General features: G+C 44.1%; 1 protein-coding gene across 1 annotated transcript in view; it reads left to right on the top strand.

The window, feature by feature from the left end:
• The window catches only part of kif25 (kinesin family member 25), a 113,934-nt gene extending 104,331 nt beyond the window's left edge, over positions 1-9,603 (top strand). Inside the window, exons 14-16 of the mRNA XM_080199909.1 lie at positions 1,927-2,082; positions 5,744-5,887; positions 7,026-9,603. Coding sequence (XP_080056035.1) covers positions 1,927-2,082; positions 5,744-5,887; positions 7,026-7,105 — 380 coding nt within the window. The 3' untranslated portion in view covers positions 7,106-9,603. The remainder of the gene's footprint in view (positions 1-1,926; positions 2,083-5,743; positions 5,888-7,025) is intronic.
• Positions 9,604-20,074: the final 10,471 nt, after the last annotated feature.

The raw sequence follows: 20,074 nt of genomic DNA, 5'->3' as shown, positions 1-20,074 counted from the left end.
TTGCTGCTGCCATGTTAAACCCACTGTCTGTCTAGATGCACCAGAGGATCCTGTCTGCCTAACACTAAGGTTGAAAGATTGGTTGGAGTGAAGGGTATATACCGGCCCCATTCATCACTGGTGGGAATCCCAGTGTCCTGCAGACTGGGGCGTCCAGGCTAAAACGGGATTCTCAATGTGTGTCAAACTCATTGCCATTCACCCGGCCTGCCCTGCTTGCACCGATCAGAAAAACTGCCAATTGGAATGTAATTAATGGGTTTAAACCCAATTCAAAGCCCTCCCACTATTCACCAGCCTCCACGAGCTAAGTGCAATGCCCATGTGCCCCTCTGCCAATACCAGGCTGCAGACGGAGGGTCCCCAAGGACCCTGGGAGTTAGCTGGGCTTGGGCTGGGATAAGAGGTTGACTTTGCCACTGTGCTCAAGGAAGGTGGTTTTGTGGCAAGACTGCTCCTTATACCTCTTGGGAACTTGAACATCACTCTTAGCATGATGATTTCTGGCATCTCTCAGATCAAAGTCTTCATTCTGGTCTGTGTACTGCAAAAAGTTTGAAGTGGCCTGGTCAATTTAATCTCCATGTCCATTGGAAGGTAACCAAATCCCAAAAATCAATCACTTCTATTAGGGGGAGATTCCTTTCTCCATAGCTGCACACCGAGCCCCATTCTTTTAACATAGCATTTATTTCAAGTCTCTGAGCCTTCAGAGAAAGGTATAAGCCTTTGAAATCCCTTCGTACCCTGTGTTTCCATTCAGCTTCAGTCCAGTCCTTTTAACACTCTTTTGATTGTCAGCCCAATGATTTTTAGAGGGCGTGAAGTCAGCTTTGTATATTGATCTTTCCTTCATGGTTGAATGCATCTGAATTACCTCACATTGTTCCTAACTGCAATATTTACACAAGAAAGAAACTGAAAGCACTTAGCTGCTTTTGAAGTTGCTTGCAGCTGTTCAGGTTTCTCAGGGCTAGATGGGATGGTCCAACCATGAAACTCTCATCCTGGGGTAGAGGGCTGAGGTCATCCCCTTGCTCTCAGCCTGAGCCTAGCGAATCCCCAGCACCCTTTGGGGATGCTCCCTCTGCAGTCTAGCAGCAGCAGAGGCCACATGGGACCTGGACACACCTCCTTGAAACTCTTGAATATCCAATGCAACAGATCAGGGTATCAATGCCAGGGTATCAAGGGGCAGTGCAAGGATAGCACTTACATGAGGGAAGTGCTGAAGGGCGGGGAGCAGTGGAGTTGGGTCACCCTCTAGCCTGTATAGTGGGGGAGGGGTGACCCATTATTTTAGTTAGTGGTGGGGGAGGATGCCCTTCTTTGCTGATGAGTTGGGGGTGTTCCTCCCCTGAGCTGGGGTCATCATTTCCAGTGTAGGGAGGAGTGGGAGGGGTCTCTCTGTGAACACGGAAATCAGAACATCCTTTAAAAATAGCGCCCCAATCTTTGAACAGCCAGGCTGCTGGGTATTCCATGCTCTGCATACATTTAAAAGGTTAAGATGGGCAAATTCCACTTCACAGTAGCCTCTAAGGCCAGTGGGAAACACTACAGTTTTCCCACTGGCCTGGATACTTAGAGCTGATTGGGGTGATTCGCACTTAGCATAAACCCAGCTGTGCAGTAGTGCGTGTTTTAAGAAGTGCCTTGATCATCTTTGGGCCACAGAGAAGAAAAATCAGCAAGGGTTTCCACTTCTGATCATTACAACTTGCCAACAAGCAGCAAAAAGTTGACATTGGTGATCCAATGCTGAGAATTCAACCCACAAGCACGGAATGGGAAAAAGGTTTAAAAACCCTTTGGGAAAAAAGAACTACAAGGCACGTATGATTTGTCAGGATGCATTTTCATACCAGCATCTCTTTTTATAGATTGATTTTCTCACCATCAAATCTGTGGTTTGATTTTTTTCAGGAATGTCAGGAGTGACTGGTACAGCTTTGAGAGAGACTTCATTTATAAATCGAAGCTTATCAGCATTGTCTGATGTCCTTGGAGCACTTGCTGAACAAAGGTCCCATATACCTTATCGAAACAGCAAACTCACTCATTTACTCCAGGACTCCATAGGTAGGAATACATATTCTGTAAAATAGATCTGCAATAATCGTATCAACTTTGACATCAAGTCCTTGACTCCAATACTCACTGTGCATGCATGTTGAAACAATGGAAGTGTATTCCACCCAGAAGTTACAAGCTTAAGCTATATAATTCAAATTGCTGATAAATTACATACTGTGAGTATTTGCCAGTTATGTGCACATCTTTGAATGCCCTCACTTCTGTTTTAGGAGGAAAAGTTCAAGTAAAATCAACCCAATTTTGTCTGAAATAGCACTGAGGGATGAATGTACTTTTTGAGGTGCTGTCCTTCAGATAGGAACATAAGAGTAGGCCATTTGGCCCTTCAAGCTTGAATCACTATTTAATAAGATTACGGCTGACCTGGTTGTGGTCTCTGTTCCACTTTACTGTGTGCCCCCTTTGATTCCTTTGCTAATATAAATATGACTAACTCTACCACAAATAAATTCAAAGACCAAGCCTCTATGTTTTCTAGAGAAGAGAATTCCATACACCAATGACCCTTTAAGAGAAAAAGAAACCTCTTATTTTTAAACTGTGTCCCTGTGGAACCTAAGACCACACTAAAGATAGTTGAATGTATTGTTTAAAAGAAGGAACTTCTCCATGTAAATAAATAATGAAGTTTAATAACAGTAACTGAGTAGAACAGTAATAGCTATGAGAACAGGAGCACTAGTTAAACAGATCTTGCTTGCAGACCACTCTTGCAGATTGACAAGCCCTGCAAAACTTACACATGCTCCGAACCTTCAACAGATGCCAATAAGATATTACATTGGAGAAAAGGCTCATAAGAGCACTCTACTCAAAATGACACTCTGTAATAATCCCCTAGTTTTAACCCCCCCACAAAAGAGGAAACCTCTGCCCAGTAACCACCTTATCAAGTTCCCTTATGATCATATTTGTTTTGAAATCACCTCTCATTCTTCCAGACTCCAATGGGTATTGACTTGACCTGTTCAACCTTTCTTCATAAGACAACACCTTCATCTCAGGAATGAGTCCTGTTTGAATCCTCTCTGAACTGCTTCTAAAGTGGTTATATCTTTTTTTAAATAAGGAGACCAAAACTGTACACACTACTCCAGATATGTTTGCACCAAGGCTCTGTAATAAAACAACTATAACAAAACTTAACTACTTTTATATTCCACACCCCTTGCAATAAATGACAACATTGCATTTGCCTTCCTAGTCATTTGCTGTATCTGCATACTAACTTTTTGTGATTCATTTACCAGGACACCCAGTTCCCTCTGTGCCACCAAATCCTGCAATCTTTCTCCATTTTAAATAGTATAATGTTTTTATATTCTTTCTACCAAAATGAACAAGTTCACATTTGTTCACGTTTTGTTCCATCTGCCAATTTTTTGGCCCACTTTCTTAATCTTTATATCCCTTTGGCGATCTCTGCCTTTTCTCGACAAATTACTTTCCTACCTATCTTGGTGGAATCGTTAAATTTAACTACGTACAATAGCCCCTTTCACTCAGGTGACTGATGTAGATTATAAATAGTTGAGAACCTAGCACTGATCCCTATGGCAACCATTAGTTGCAGCTTGCCAATCTGAACAATATCTATTTACTCTCTGTTTCTGTCTTGGGTCTTGGGGCAAGGTGTTGACCTCAGGATTCCCCTCCAGGATGGGGGGTGGGGTCTCTTGGCTGGATTGCCCCTTTTAACCCTTGGGAACCTGAAGATCACTGTTGGCATTGTGATTTTAGGCAGCCGTCTGATCAAAATCTTCATTCTTGTCTGTGTACTGTGAAAACTATGAAGTGCCCTGGTGAATTTAATCTCCATGCTCCCTGGGCACTTGGAAGGCTTCCAAATCACAACAGCACTCCACTCTGCAGAAAGGATTCCCCTTTCTTGCTGTAAGGAGCTACAGGTATGAGGAGACCCTGTTAAAGTCCTCTGACTCACAAGAGAAGTCACTTTCATGAAGGAAATTCCCTCTCTACTGCTACTCACTCAGCCCCATTTTTTCAAGTCTCTGGGCTTTCCTAGAAAGCTGAAAACCTTTGACGTCTTTTGAAATCTAATTGGCCTATTTGATTTCCTCAATTTGCTGTCGCTGGGTGGAAAAGCCCATGGCCAACAGCAAAATTGCATGGAAGACAGGTGACGCAATGGGGCTTCAGAGCAAGCAGATCTCAGGGCGAGCAGGTACTCGGAGCAAGCAGATGCACCTCAGAGTGAGTGGTGAGTCTTGGAGGAAGGGATGTGCCTCGCAGTGAGCAAGCAGCCCTTGGAGCAGGTGCAATCTTCTGAAGAAAAATTTCTTTGTGTAAAGAATGGTTAATCTTTGAAATTCTTTACCCTAGGAAACTGTGGAGCCTGAGTCTGTGAACATTTTCAAGGCTGAGATCGATTGACTTTTAATCAGCAGGGGAATTAAGGGTTACAGAGAGAAGGCAGGAAAGTGGATTTAGCAAATGCTGGATCAGCCATGATCTTATTGAATGGTGGAGCAAACTCGAAGGGCTGAATCGCCTATTTATTCCTGTTCCTACTCCTTATAGTCTTTTGTATGAGAGAGGGGTGAGTGTGTGAGCAGTAAGTGTTTGAGAGTTCTGTGTGATGGAGAAAAAGGTGCTTGTGTCCAATATGAGAATTAACTTTACAGCATCACTCCTCCCATTAAAAATGACCAAAGGTAGGAATAAAGCATTTTTTAAATTATTCCTAAAGTGGGTGCTACTTCCAGGGTGTTAATGGTAAGAGGCTACGGGAGGGTGGCTTTGGCCAGGGGGCTCATGTGAAAGGAGCCATGTAGCTGGCAAATGTATTTGTGACTGTGCCTCTTCCTAATTCCTAATACATGCATAGATATAGCTAGAAAAGACATGTTTATAGTTGATTTCTGTGCTCACATCTATTTCATGGTGTCAATATTATGAGAATGTTTGGGGTTTCCCAGTGCTCTTGGAAGGTCACTAGGGGTTCAGTGACTCGAAAAGTTTGGGAAACCCTGATTTATATAGGTGAAGTCATAGAAAGTTACACTGACTATGGGAGGCAAGAAAGGAGACCAGGAAGGAAACTCAGGAGTCTGAGAAAAATAGAAAAAGGAGTACCTCTTTGTCCCTTTGCACAGATTTCCCACTTCACAAATTCTGACTCAATCTACACCTCACTCAGGCATAGTCTTCGGTCCATACACCCCTCTTGGATGGATTTTGAGGCACTCTTACTTTCTTCTTTTTATAATAATAGGTTTTGTATTTGAGGTTAGCAAATGTGGCCTATTTATAATCTCAACAGTGCTGGGTGAAAATATTAATCCATATTGAAATTTGCAGTTTGAGGTATAATACACTAACTTAATCTAACATCAGATGTCCACTACTTTGATATAAGAATCCTGGCAGCCAAAGCATAGTCATATTTGCATGCCTAGTTGTAGACATGCAACAAAAGTGGTTGCTCTGAATGCAGGGCCAGACATCTCCAGATACATTTATAAAAAATTTTTTTCTAAATTACAACTACAATGAATTTATGGATAAGAACATTTGCTAAATCAAATTAGTAATGTCAAAGAAACTGTGGTTTGCTTAAAATTACATAGTTTGTGTAAAAATACTACAATATGTGTTCTAAATATTGTTATGCCTCTTTCTTTAGGGGGTGATTCTAAATTGTTGGTTGTAGTCTGTGTTTCGCCTGCTCAGAAGTATACTACAGAATCATTGCAATCATTAGGATTTGGCACCCGAGCTCGACAAATACGAAAAGGTCATGTAAGGAAAAAGAGTCCTGTAATCTCAGGTAAAGTTAAATACTTAAGTTTTATGTCAAATTTCAGTGTATTCCTGTTAAATTTGCCTCATTTTGGTCATAATCTCAGAGCAATTAATGATCCAAGCCATTATACAAAAATTGCTGAAGAACTGAGATGCAATAGCAATCACTTAAAATAAAGGACAAATTAATAGTAACACTGTTATATTTAACATATTTATGTCTGTTTGGTTGAGCCTTTAATAATGTTTTGCACAAGTGCAAAGTGGCTCCTTTCTTTTTTTTAAATCTAGTTTTAAGAAAACTTCCTAACACTTCCTTGAAATATTTCTCCCTTCTGTTTGTTCAGAATTATAGATGGGGAAAATCATTGCTTTAATTATCTTAAATTATATTTAAATATGCTAATAAATGGGCCAATTCGTAAACCAGGAAGATCCTCAAGTGGATCCCTCCCAAACATTTGTTCAATTAGAAGAACATATGTCAGTCAAGAGGTGTCAATTAGATTGATAAAAATTTGATTCTATGATTGTTTTGCTAGTCCTAGTTCAAGACCGAGATTCTGTGACCTCACTTGTTTCCAGTCTTGCTTGTTAGTTTTTCTGTTGTAAAACAGCATAAATGAGAAATTTAGCATTTTTTAAAATGCTGCATGATTCCTTAGAACTTCAAAATGCTGCACACATGTGAGGTGAATCTTGCTGATGCCATGTTGGTGCAGGCTTTTGCACTGTGCAAAATCTTCAACTGCATTGGGAACAATGATTTGATGCCAACAGTGCCATTTTGGTGCACAACATTCCAGTCAATGCAATAATCTCTGTCTTTATTTCTTCTTGAGATAATACATTTAATCTTGGTTGGGAGTTTTCAAAGGTGACAGGTGACCCACTGCTGGGGCCAAAACTGGAGGGATAACCCTGTTTCAATTTATGGCAGGACATAGGGTTGCATCTGATAGCTGGCAGCCAGTTAAATAGCTGTTGTTAGGCCTGTCCAAATGATGCAGAAGAGAAATAGAACTACACTGTAATTGTTATGTGAACAAAACTGGAATTAATTAGCATTTTTTCCAGAAAGAGATAGGAATTCTGTGTTTTATATTTGATTTCTTGGAATTTAATGACACCTTCTCTAACTGTCATTCATTTATAACTTGCAGAGAACATTAGAGGAAGATCTTCACAAAATAAACCCCAAGGATCTCGGCGAAGTATTTCCAGCTTTACTTCTATCCAATAACCATTTAGTATTGCAAAGCAAAATATCACAAATGCTGGAAAGCTGAAATAGAAGGAGAAATTTCAGGTCAGGCAGCATCTGTGGAGTGAAAGGCAGATTTGGGTCAATAGTCTTTCATCAGAATTGAAAATAGTTAGAGGTGTAACTGCTTAAACATATACAGGGGCATGAAAAATGGGAGAGGAGAAAAGAGTAAAATAAAAGGTCTAGGTTAGGGTGAAAAGCAAGAGTAATGAAAAGACAAAACAATATTGTATTAATCTTCCAAATTTACAGCAGCAACTATAAGTCGTAACTTTGTTATCAAAATGCTAGAATCACCTTAATGGTTTGATGTATTTAGTCAAATATTTAATTATTTTACAAAGAACAAGAACAAAGAACAACACAGCACAGGAAACAGGCCCTTCGGCCCAACAAGCCCGCGCCGCCATTTTAACATCGTGAGTGCCCTCTTCTACCCACGACCTTTGTCTACGCTTATTGGACTCCACAATAAAGGAATTATAACCAGACTGAGGGATGCCTAATTTAGGGACAATTTGTTAACACCAATCAGCCTAAGAGCACGTTTTTGGGGTGTGGGAGGAAACCGGAACACCCGGAGAAAACCCACGCAAGCATGGGGAGAATGTGCAAACTCCCACAGACACTGGCCTAAATCCATGTATCTGCACAGCAAACAGTGATAGTCACTGAGCTGTCATGTTGCCCATCAGCTGGTCCAGTTAAGCGTACACTAACGACATGAAGCACTAGGCAACTCTCGAAGCAACATCCAAGAGCAGCCCTCGCACGACCCACTGCGTGTGTGCCCCTTGTTGGACAACAAGGCGGACCAAATCACCTGTGCATGTAAAAAAAAAAGACATCAATCAACATACACAACTTATACAGACATTCATGGAATCCCCAGAAGCTCAAACGTAAGACAGGTGAGCCGTAAAATATGTTGGACGGCCCATAGGAATCTATTGATTCCCAGGAACGTCCTGAGGCTCTTGATCCTTATTTAGAACAATCTTTTGTATCCCTTTTGTATTTTATTTCAATTCAGTTTCCTGTGAAAATGTTTTGCCAATGCTTTACTAACTATTTTGGTAACTTAAAGGAACAATGGACTACAAAGAAATCTAATTTAGGACAGCGTCTCAGATAGTGAAGCTGAAGAAATGAAAATTATCAGATTTATCGTAGCCTTTAAAATTATCAAGGCTGAACATTCAAAATTATCAAGCCTGAACAGTCCAAAGATGTGCGGGTTAGGTTAATTGGCCATGCTAAAAAATTGCCCCTTAGTGTCCTGAAATGTGTAGGTTAGAGGGATTAGTGGGTTAATATGTAGGGATATGGGGTAGGGCCTGGATGGGATTGTGGTCAGTGCAGACTCAATGGGCCAAATGGCCTGTTGCTGCACTGTAGGGTTTCTATGATTCTAACATATAATTAATTAATTATGATCAAATAGGACTTATTATATAGTGCATTTCTATGTGCAGTTGTTTGAAGGGGGTCATAGATTTAAGGCAAGGGGCAGGAAATTTAGAGGGGATTTGAGAAATAACTTCTTCACCCAGAGGATGGTGGAAGTCTGCATCTCACTGCCTGAAAGGGTGCTATAGGCGGGAGAGCTCAAAACATTTAAGAAGCATTTAGATGAGCATTTGAAATGCCACCATATGCAAGGCCATGGACCAACTGTTGAAAATGAGATTAGATTAGTGCTTGATGGTTTGCACTGACATGATGGGCCAAAGGGCCTCTTTTTGTGCTGTAAAGCTCTATGGCCAAGATTCTCCCAAAACAAAATAAAGTGCCCAACGGTCAGTTAAACGGGAGAATATCCAGCTGTTTTTTGGACATCCTTACCTGAACGAATCTCCAACACTCTGCAATGCAAAGTGCCTTGGAGCTATTCATGCTGGTTAGTGGGGGGGGGAGCCTCATCCTGCCCAAGAGGCTGGCAGCATAGCAAAGAGCTATGTGCTGATCTGTCATTGGGAAGATAGGCGTATGCGCACTGGTCCCCCGACCACCGTCCAACCCCTTCTATTTGCTGGCCTCCTCGATATTCCTGAACACGCCCCCCCCCACCTGATCACTGGCCTACCAAGTACCCCGGGCCAACCCCGATTTCCCTCCCTAGCCCTGATCTATCCAACCTATGGCCTGTCTCGATGGCCAGCTTCAACCCCTTCCCTCTAATAATCACCCCCTCACTCCCTCTACCACCAATCATACCACCCCCAGTATGCTCTGCCCCTCTGGCCCCATCCCCTTAACACTACCTGGTGCGCAGTGGGCAGTACCAGTGTGCCCATTGGGTAGTGCCAGTGTGCCCTTTGGGTAGTGTCAGATTGCCAGGCTGGCACTGCCAAAGGTGCACTCCCTTGTTCCCAACCTCCTGGGCAGAGCCTCAGTGGTCTCTGTCCCCAGCAGCGGAGTGAGAACGTTTGTTTCCTGTTAGTGGGGCCGTGGGGAGCAGTTATAAATCCAGCTGGTGGGAACCTCTCCCCACAATGGTGATTGGGGGGTGTGGGGGGTGGGGTGGCGGTGGTGTTGCGGTGAGATACTAGTGGGCCTGGAGAATAACATCAATCGCCATGCGGAGTTGATTGCACTAAAAAAGAGCCTCGGAGACTTGGGATTAGCCAGACGCTAGTTGTGAATCTTTCTAAAGGCCCTCCACTATTGTCCCCCAGCCCCCTATGCACAGCAGGCTGCAAAAACCTTGGCCAATGACTCTATGAAGATGAAGAATTCCTTCATTGAAAGCTACAATTAAAAGTTTTTGTGTATGTAACTGATTAATGTTAATAATGGTTGTACATTACACACAAAGAGGTTTAATTGTTCTTTTTTAGCAGCTACATTATTTAGAATTTTCACTTCCTAACAGCAGGATATCATGTACATGTAGAGCACATATCTCCATCACACTGTTAACTCCATGTCATTACAAATATGCAACTTTTCTTTGAGGGTTTCCCCACTTGGTTGGTGCTCTATAACTATAAATCTGAAAATATAATAAGAGTTTCCATCTCACAGAGGAGACTTCTGGCCAATCCATGTCTAACAACTGACTCTGGAAACTGCTCACATTTTGACACCTATGACAAATCCCATCTACAGTAAGAAGTCTCACAATACAAGGTTAAAGTCCAGCACATTTATTTGGCAGCACAAGCTTTTGGAGTTTTGCTCCTTCATCAGATGAGTGAGGACTTGTGTTCACAAACGGGGCATATACAGACAAACTCAATTTACATGATAATGGCTGGAATGCAAGTCTTTACAGGTAATCATCTTAAAGGTACAGACAATGTGAGTGGAGAGAGGGCTAAGCACAAATTAGAGAGGTGTGTATTGTCTCCAGCCAGGACAGTTAGTGAGATTTTGCAAGCCCAGGCAAGTCGTGGAGGTTGCAGATAGTGTGACATGAACCCAAGATCCCGTTTGAGGCTGTCCTCATGTGTGCAGAACTTGGCTATCAGGTTCTGCTCAGCGATTCTGCATTGTTGTGTGTCGTGAAGGCTGCCTTGGAGAATGCCTACCCGAAGTTCACAGGCAAAATACCCATGAGTACTGAAGTATCCCCCAACTGGAAGGGAACAGTCCTGCCTGGTGATTGTTAAGCAGTGTTCATTCATCCATTGTCATCGTGTCTGCATGGTCTCCCCAATGTACCATGCGTCAAGACATCTTTCCTGCAGCGTATCAGTTAGACAACATTGGCCGAGTCGCAAGAGTACGTACTGTGTACCTGGCGGATGGTGTTCTCATGTGAGATGTTGGCATCCATTTCGATAATCTGGCACGTCTTGCGGAGGTTGCTATAGTAGGGTTGTGTGGTATCGTGGTCACTGTTTTCCTGAAGGCTGGGTAGTTTGCTGCGGCCAATGGTCTGTTTGAGGTTGTGCGGTTGTTTGAAGGCAAGAAGTAGGGGTGTGAGGATGGTCTTGGTGAGACTTCATTGATGACAGTAGTGTTGGGGAAATTGATGGGATTGAAGGCCGATAAATCCCCAGAGCCTGATAATCTGCGTAGAAACATAGGAATTAGGAGCATAAGTAGGCAAATTCAGCTCTTTGAGCCTGCTCCACCATTCAATCAGATCTCTCCTTGGTCTCAAATCACCTCCCCACCTGTTCCCCATATTCCTTTCTTCCTTTTTTTTAATTAGAACTATATCTATCTCCTCCTTGAAATCATTTAATAATTCAGACTTCAAGAGACATTCCAGAGTACTTAAAGAAGTGGCCCTGAAAATAATGGATGCATTGGTGGTCATTTTCAAGAGTCTATAGACTCTGGAACAATTCCTACAGATTGGAGGGTAACTAATGTAACCCCACCATTTAAAAAGGGAAGTAGCGAGAAAGCAGGGAATTTTAGTCCAGTTAACCTGACATCGGGGAAAATTCTAGAGTCCATTATCAAAAAATTTATAGCAGAGCACTTGGTAAACAGTGCTAGAATTGGACAGAGTCAGCATGGATTTATGATAGGGAAATTATGCTTGACAAATCTATCTGAACTCTTCAAAGATATAACTAGCAGAGTTGATGAAGGAGAGTCAGTGGATGTGGTTTATTTGGACTTTCAGAAGTGTGTTCACCGTGACTGCCAGTGCCAGAGGACAACAAGGTTTCTGGACCTCACTCCAGCTGCCTATCTACCCCATGGAATGACCACGGGGCCCCCGAGTACACAAAGGATCTGCTGGTGCATAGCCCCAGGGCCTTCCACCCAAGACCTTGGGAATGTCCACCCCTTGTGACTCTCTCTTTCCAAAGTTCGGGGCCCCTCAAGCACAGCAGGCAAAACAGAGTGGTACAGCAAATCTGACCCGGAGTTGGTCATCAGTCTAGCGCTGTCTTCCCTCGGACGTAGGACAACGGGAGGATTTTTCAGGAGGGACTTCTGTTTAATCACCACACCCGGCCATGGACATCTGTATGGTGAGGTGTGCGTTGGGTAAGGGGAACTGCACATATAGGTATTGGGGATATGGGGAGGTGTTAGCCCTTTGGCCCTTGTTCCCAAGGCACTAGCTGGCAACCTAGATACTTAAAGCTCAAGCCCAGCCTTGGACTTGACTCTGTGGAGAGCTGATGGTGTTAAGGGTTAACTGCTGGGGGCCAATCAGTGTGACGGTCATTCACCTCAGCATACTAAGTGGACACAATTCCTCTATCAGGGTGAAATAGACACACTACTTACTCATATGGCAGATATGGAACTCATTGCTGTCATCCCTCCAAACTTTAGCTCCCTGCATTATTAATTCTCAAGTGCAGCACCGCACCCCCCACCCCCACCCCCTAGGAGAGGGCTCCAAGTAGTATTGTCTTATGGGCTCACAACCACCCACCCCATCTGGCCAGGCTGCATGACACTGAACACATCCCACTCCCACCCTATTGCCCTGCACTGGCCTCAAATACCCTTGCAAATAGACTCAAATCTCATTGGAGCATTTTCCATTTTTGGCCTCTTACAAGATTAAGCAACCATCGAAGCATTTGCCCCGCAGCTAATACGGCTGCTGAGTCACACCCATTAACTCTGTTTCTCATCTAAAATATGATGCCAAACCTGCTTAGTTTCTTTGGCACCCCCTGTTCTTATTTCAGATTCCAGCATCCACAGTATTTTGCTCATTTCATTGGTGCCTAGATTGATAAGGGCACACATTACTTTTGTCTATTCTTGTTACAAATGTAATGATGTACCTTCCTGCTACATGGAGACCCTTCTGTTCTTCAGTCTGGAGGGGTGATGGGGCAGTGAATAGGCATTTCAACTCAGGAAATTGCCAATCTTATGGCACTTCTTCAGAATGTTTTTATTGCAGATTTTCCATTTACCACAAGACACAACAAGTTCCCAAAATCTAGTACAGAGTATACACAATTCCAAATAAACATACTGAAAAGCTCAGCAAATATTTATACAAATGATTCATATTATAAATCACTATAATCATTGTAGTTGGCATTCCTTCTCGAACAGATAAAGAAAGGATAGCAGGAAGGGTGGGGGAATCTCAAGATAACAGGATAAAATCATGAACATGTGGCCCCATGATGCACACTCTCCTCCTGAGAATAACAAAAACAGCTGCACAATATACACAATTCGTGATGAGGTAATATACAACCAACTGGGGCCTAACTCAGCATCCCAGGACCTCCATGTAATAAAAGGATAACCATAATGTGGATAACCATGATAAAAGGATAACCCAGAAAAAGGGAAACTTCAGGATCCTGCCATCAGTACAAGATGTGACATGGCAGTGTGTGCTGTCATATACAGAAACCAGTAAGCCAAGAATTTGTAAACCTCGCCTAGGCTCACAACACAACAAATCTCCCTCCTCTCCAGCTGTATCAAAAGCACCAGTCAGGCTCTCCATCACTGAAGAATTTAAATCATATTTCACCAAGGAAACCCTACTGACAAGGAGAAAAAAAATCATCTAGACACCATCAACAGGATATCTTGGGGAAAGTACTACCCTCCTCCTCCCAACAAGTTATGGGAAACACTCCAGGATTAACTAACAAATCAGAGCCTATATCAATACTCTGACTACCCAGGTAGAGAAAGGAAGCTCCAGAAAGAGAGAAGTATCAGGATTATTCAGTAGATGCCAAGTGCAGTCTTATGGCATCCACTTTTGCAGGAAGAGACCATGAACAGAACAGCATAACCCCACAAGGAACAGGATGTTGCCATCCCTAGGGGAGCCCAAACTTAAAAGACAGACAGATTTGAAGTCTCAGTGTAAGACCCCTTGAGGCGGAGACTTTCTCCTCTAACAAGTCTAACCTCCAACCAAAGAGATACTCTCAAAATCACTGAACCAAAGCACCCACACTCACTCTCAGGCCCTGCAGCCAACAGGACACTACATTTCCAGGGGAACCACATCTCAAGAAGGAGAGCAGTCTAAAAGGAGAGTTCTGAGATCCAGCATTAATCCAGCTGGGCGTATTTGCCCACACTTGTTCTGGTTGATTTTGTTGTATAGTGATACAGATAGGGAGAGTGTCAGAGTTTTGACATTTAAGATAGTGATGAGGTGTGGCAGGCATGGGAGTTGGCGTGTGAGGAGCATAGCAGCGAGTATGTGGGATAATGGTGATTTGGGGGAGGGATAAGAGGATTTCCTTATAGGTTCTGGCAAACCTCAAAGTGGCTGGGTGAGGGATGAAGGTGGAACTGCGAGGGGTGCGGGAGGGGGTTCAGCATAAGACCGCATGAGGCTCACTAGAGTCCTAGGGCTCTGCAGATCTTTGCTTCAGGGTGTATGCTAGGCAAACACATCATGGTCGCCAACCAGTGAAGGAAAGCCTGCTGTCTGCCTGGGTGGTTCACACAATGATATGCACGCCATGATCCATGCCTCACGCATAGGCGGTGTGTGGCTCAGTGCTGGGTGGCTGACTACCACAGATTGCACACATATGGCTCCATGCGTTCTGTGGCAGCAGCTACTGATCTTTGTCAACAGGAAGGAGTTCCACTCACTCAATGTGCAGCTAATGTGCGATCATCAGAAGAAGATCATGCACATTTGTGTAAGGTTTTCTGGGAGTTCTCATAGGTCCTACATTTTGATTCACTCACAGGTGCCACAGATCTTTGAGGGCCCGCAGTGCTTGATAATGTACCCAGGAAGAGTAGCTTTCACACTCCCAGAGACACAACTTAGAACTGATGCTAACAAATGAGATATCACCCTCTAAGACACATTATTCAATTAAATACGGCAAGATTAAAAGAGCATTTCTGTATCTATAAACACTTTCAGTCTCTGGGTTGACACATTTCCCTGAGATGACACAAGGGGCGAATGACTATCATGACTTTGCTAAACAAAAATGAATCTGTGGACATGGAGAGACCATTGAGGAGTTGGAGCTTGGGTCACTCTTGAAGTAAGATGTCACACGGAATAAGGGTTGGCTGCTGGGAGATAAGGGATACCCACTGAAAACTTGGCTTAAGACACTGTGTACCATCCTCAGAATGCCCACGAAAGGTACAAGGTGATCCATTCTGTGACAAGGTCCATCATAGAACAAGATGTATTTTCGATGTTCAAACTATGCATGTGGGGCTCTGCAATTCTCTGATGACTTTCAGCCTGGGACCAATAACCCCCAATGATTATGAAAGTATCAGTGTTGGAAAGATCTGCATCAAATGCTGCATGTGATGCCTGTGCAATGTAAAATCAGCACACAACCTGAGTCAACTGCTGATTGCAGTTGCCAGCAGCACACAACACTTTGAGCAGCCATTTAGATTTGGACTTGATTGCAGTGAACATATTGTACCCAAAACGTTTGGCTTCCACACTCACCAGGGATACAGCTCAGAATTGATGTTAACAATTTAGATATCACCCTCTAAGACACATTATTCAATTAAATATGGCAAGACTTAAAACAGCATTTCTGTATCTACAAACAGTTTCAGTCTCCGTGTTGATACACCTCCCTGAGATGAAGTAAGGGGCAAGTAACTATCATGACTTTGCTAAACAAAAATTAATCTGTGGGACATGAAGAGAGACCATTGAGGAGCTGGAGCTTAGGTTGCTCTTGAACTAAGATGTCGCAGGGAATCAAATGTAGGAGAAATTCAGATCCTGAGATGCTGGGTCAGAAAATCAAATTAAGTTTACAAATGTGCATTATATAAATGGTGCATGACCACTCGTGCACCAGCAGCCAAAACTTCTTAGCTTTCCATACCCTGCTGCTCTGCACGAGTGCAGCTCCAACATCAGCAGCAGAGGTGGAGGCAGCCTGCTGCTTGCTATGCCCTGTTAGCTGAGATGATTTTGGCAGGCATTCTCTGGGGGCTGGGGGACCCCTGCCTGCTTTGGGTGTCCCGACCTTGGACAGATGCACCCTCCTCAGTCTGGCCAGCTGTAGCTGATGGAGACATAGGCACAAGGGATTAGGAATGGCTGAACAGCCTTGGAGACTCTGTGTGTCCATAGAAAGTCCTCCACTCCTTGTGGCCCTACCTGAGGAGAAGGGGTTCGTGGTGGGAAATCAAGGTGCCTGGACCACACTGAGGTACCCAACCTATGCCTAGAGCGATGGAGTGCAGATCCCTGTTCAAATCTGGACAAAACTGCTGCACCATGGTCTCCAAGCTGGCCACCACATCATGGAGAGTCTAATGTGCTCACATTCCAGGGCCTTGACATCAAAGCCAACAGACTTCTCCACCCTTTGTTGCAGTCTGGTGATTGCCTGGAGTAACTCTGTTTACCGCTTACCTGATGTGGAGATGCCAGCGTTGGACTGGGGTAAAACAGAAGGAAATCCCACAATACCAGTTCAAAGTCCAAACAGGTTTATTTGTAGCAAAAGCTGCAAACTTTCGGGACAGCCTGTCCCTTCGTCAGGTGGCTGGGAGTTCTGATCATAAAAGTGACACAAAGAAACAAACTCAATTTACATGCATAGTGATTGGAATGTGAGTCTTTACAGCTAAACAATTCTTAAAGGCACAGACAATGTGAGTGGAAAGAGCTTTAAACACAGGTTAAAGAGATGTGTATTGTTTCCAGACAGGAAAGTTAGTGAGATTTTGCAAGTCCAGGCAAACTGTAGGGGTTACAAATAGTGTGACATGAACCCAAGATCCCGGTTGAGGCCATTCTCATGTGTGCGGAACTTGGCTATCAGTCTCTGCTCAGCGACTCTGCACTGTCGTGTGTCGTGAAGGCGCTTTGGAGAATGCTTACCTGAATATCGGAGGCAACCCTACAGACCACAGGAACACGACGGACAAGCCCTCCATATACACAGGATCTGCTCAGATGAGGAGCATCACAACAGACACCTGCAGACACTGAAAGGTGCCCTCATAAGAACAGGATATGGTGCTCAACTCATCAATCGACAGTTCTGATGTGCCACAGCCAAAAACCACACCGACCTCCTCAGAAGACAAACACGGGACATGATGGACAGAGTACCCTTAGTCGTCCAGTACTTCCCCTGAGTGGAGAGGCTATGACATCTTCTCCAGAATCTTCAGCATCTCATTGATAAAGACGAACATCTTGCCAAGGCCATCCCCACACCCCCACTTCTTGCCTTCAAACAACCGCACAACCTCAAACAGACCATGTTCGCAGCAAACTACCCAGCCTTCAGGAGACCATGACACCACACAACCCTGCCACAGCAATCTCTGTAAGACGTGCCAGATCATCGATACGGATGCCATCATCTCACATGAGAACACCATCCACCAGGTACATGGTACATACTTTTGCAACTTGGTCAACTTTGTCTACCTGATACGCTGCAGGAAAGGATGTCCCGAGACATGGTACATTGGGGAGACCATGCAGACGTCATGACAACGGATAAATGAACGCAGCTCAAAAATCACCAGGCAAGACTGTTCCCTTCCTGTTGGGGATCACTTCAGCGGTCATGGGCATTCGGCCTCTGATCTTTGGGTAAGCGTTCCTCCAAGGTGGCCTTCACGACACACGACAGTGCAGAGTCGCTGAGCAGAGATTGATAGCCAAGTTCCGCACACATGAGAATGGCCTCAACCGGGATCTTGGGTTCATGTCACACTATTTGTAACCCCACAGCTTGCAAAATCTCACTAACTTTCCTGTCTGGAAACAATACACATCTCTTTAACCTGTGCTTAAAGCTCTTTGCATTCACATTGTCTATACCTTTAAGAATGGATTAACTGTAAAGACTCACATTCCAGTCATTATGCATGTAAATTGAGTTTGTGTCCCTTTTATGATCAGAACTCCCAGCCACCTGACATTGGGCCAGGCTGTCCCAAAAGCTTGCGGCTTTTGCTACAAATAAACCTGTTTGGACTTTAAACTGGCATTGTGGTATTTCTTTCTGTTTTACCATTCGCCTGTCAGCCTTTGCATCTACAACATGTGTGCAATGGCCAACCACAGAGTCTCAGCAGGTGCCGTTTCTCCAGCAGTTCTTCAAGTGCCAGAGATCTGGGCTGTCACTGCCTCCAACTGTTGGAGAAGCATGTCCATGAGGTGTTCTCCAGATAGTGAACCCAATCCTAATCTAGGGTCTAATACTCACCGAGGTGTGTGCCCTGAGCTGGTGGTGGGTGCAGGTGAACATTGTGATGGGATTTACCCTAGGATTCTCTGGGAGGCAAGAGAAGTGATTGCAGAGCCTCTGGCTCTGATCTTCAGGTCGTCGTTGGCCTCTGGTATAGTACCGGAAGATTGGAGGTTAGCGAATGTTGTCCCATTGTTTAAGAAGGGGAACAGAGACTTCCCCGGGAATTATAGACCGGTGAGTCTCACTTCTGTTGTGGGCAAGGTTTTAGAAAAAATTATTAGGGATAGGATTTATAGTTATTTGGAGAGTAATGAATTGATTGGAGATAGTCAGCATGGTTTTGTAGCGGGTAGGTCGTGCCTTACTAACCTTATTGAGTTTTTTGAAACAGTGACCAAAGAGGTGGATGGGGGTAAGGCAGTTGACGTGGTGTATATGGATTTTAGTAAGGCGTTTGATAAGGTTCACCATGGTAGGCTTCTGCAGAAATTGCAGATGTATGGGATTGAGGGTAATCTAGGAAATTGGATCAGGAATTGGCTAGCAGATAGGAGACAGAGGGTGGTGGTTGATGGTAAATATTCGTCATGGAGTTCGGTTACGAGTGGTGAGCCTCAGGGATCTGTTTTGGGGCCACTGCTATTTGTAATTTTTATTAAATGATCTGGATGAGGGTATAGTTGGGTGGATTAGTAAATTTGCTGATGACACCAAAGTCGGAGGTGTGGTAGATTGTGAGGAAGGGTGTCATAGTTTGCAGGAAGACTTGGACAGGTTGCAGAGCTGGGCCGAGAGGTGGCGGATGGAGTTTAATGCGGAGAAGTGTGAGGTAATTCACTTTGGTAGGAATAACAGATGTGTTGAGTATAGGGCTAACGGGAGGACTTTGAATAGTGTGGATGAACAGAGGGATCTAGGTGTATGTGTACATAGATCCCTGAAAGTTGGGAGTCAAGTAGATAGGGTTGTTAAGAAGGCATACGGTGTCTTGGCGTTTATTGGTAGGGGGATTGAATTTAGGAGTCGCAGTGACATGTTGCAACTGTACACAACTCTGGTGCGGCCGCACTTGGAGTACTGTGTGCAGTTCTGGTCCCCACATTACAGGAAGGATGTGGAGGCTTTGGAGAGGGTGCAGAGGAGGTTTACCAGGATGTTGCCTGGTATGGAGGGGAGGTCCTATGAGGAGAGACTGAGGGATTTGGGGTTGTTTTCGCTGGAAAGAAGGCGGCTAAGAGGGGATCTTATTGAAACATATAAGATGATTAGAGGTTTAGATAGGGTGGACAGTGATAGCCTTTTTCCTCAGATGGAGAAAGCTAGCACGAGGGGGCATGGCTTTAAATTAAGGGGGGGTAGTTATAGGACGGATGTCAGGGGTAGGTTCTTTACCCAGAGGGTGGTGAGGGATTGGAATGCCCTGCCTGCTGCGGTTGTAAATGCGCCTAGTTTGGGGGCGTTTAAGAGGTCCGTGGATAGGTTTATGGACGAAAAGGGATTGGTTTAGGTTAGAGGGTCATTGTTTTTTTAACTGGTCGGCGCAACATCGTGGGCCGAAGGGCCTGTTCTGCGCTGTAATGTTCTATGTTCCAACACCTAGTGGATTGACAGTTTGGATTGAGGGATAGCTGGTGGTTTGCATTGGCCTGCTTCTGCTATTGCTTGGAACAGAGAGATGATCAAGTTAGCTCTTGAGTGGACAGAATCCATCAATACATTTAACTCACTGTGAAGGGCATGATGTATTGAACTAATGGAGGGTCACCCATTCTGCTTTCCTGGGGTGAACTAATCTGGCCTTGGACACATGAGCAATCCCTGACCTACCCTGTCAACCCTGCTACCTCCTCAAATGGAA

This window comes from Carcharhinus amblyrhynchos, chromosome 12 (genome assembly GCF_965287045.1).
Source record: "Carcharhinus amblyrhynchos chromosome 12, sCarAmb.v2.hapA, whole genome shotgun sequence".
NCBI classification, from domain to species: domain Eukaryota; kingdom Metazoa; phylum Chordata; class Chondrichthyes; order Carcharhiniformes; family Carcharhinidae; genus Carcharhinus; species Carcharhinus amblyrhynchos.
This window is presented reverse-complemented; position numbering and strand designations above follow the sequence as displayed.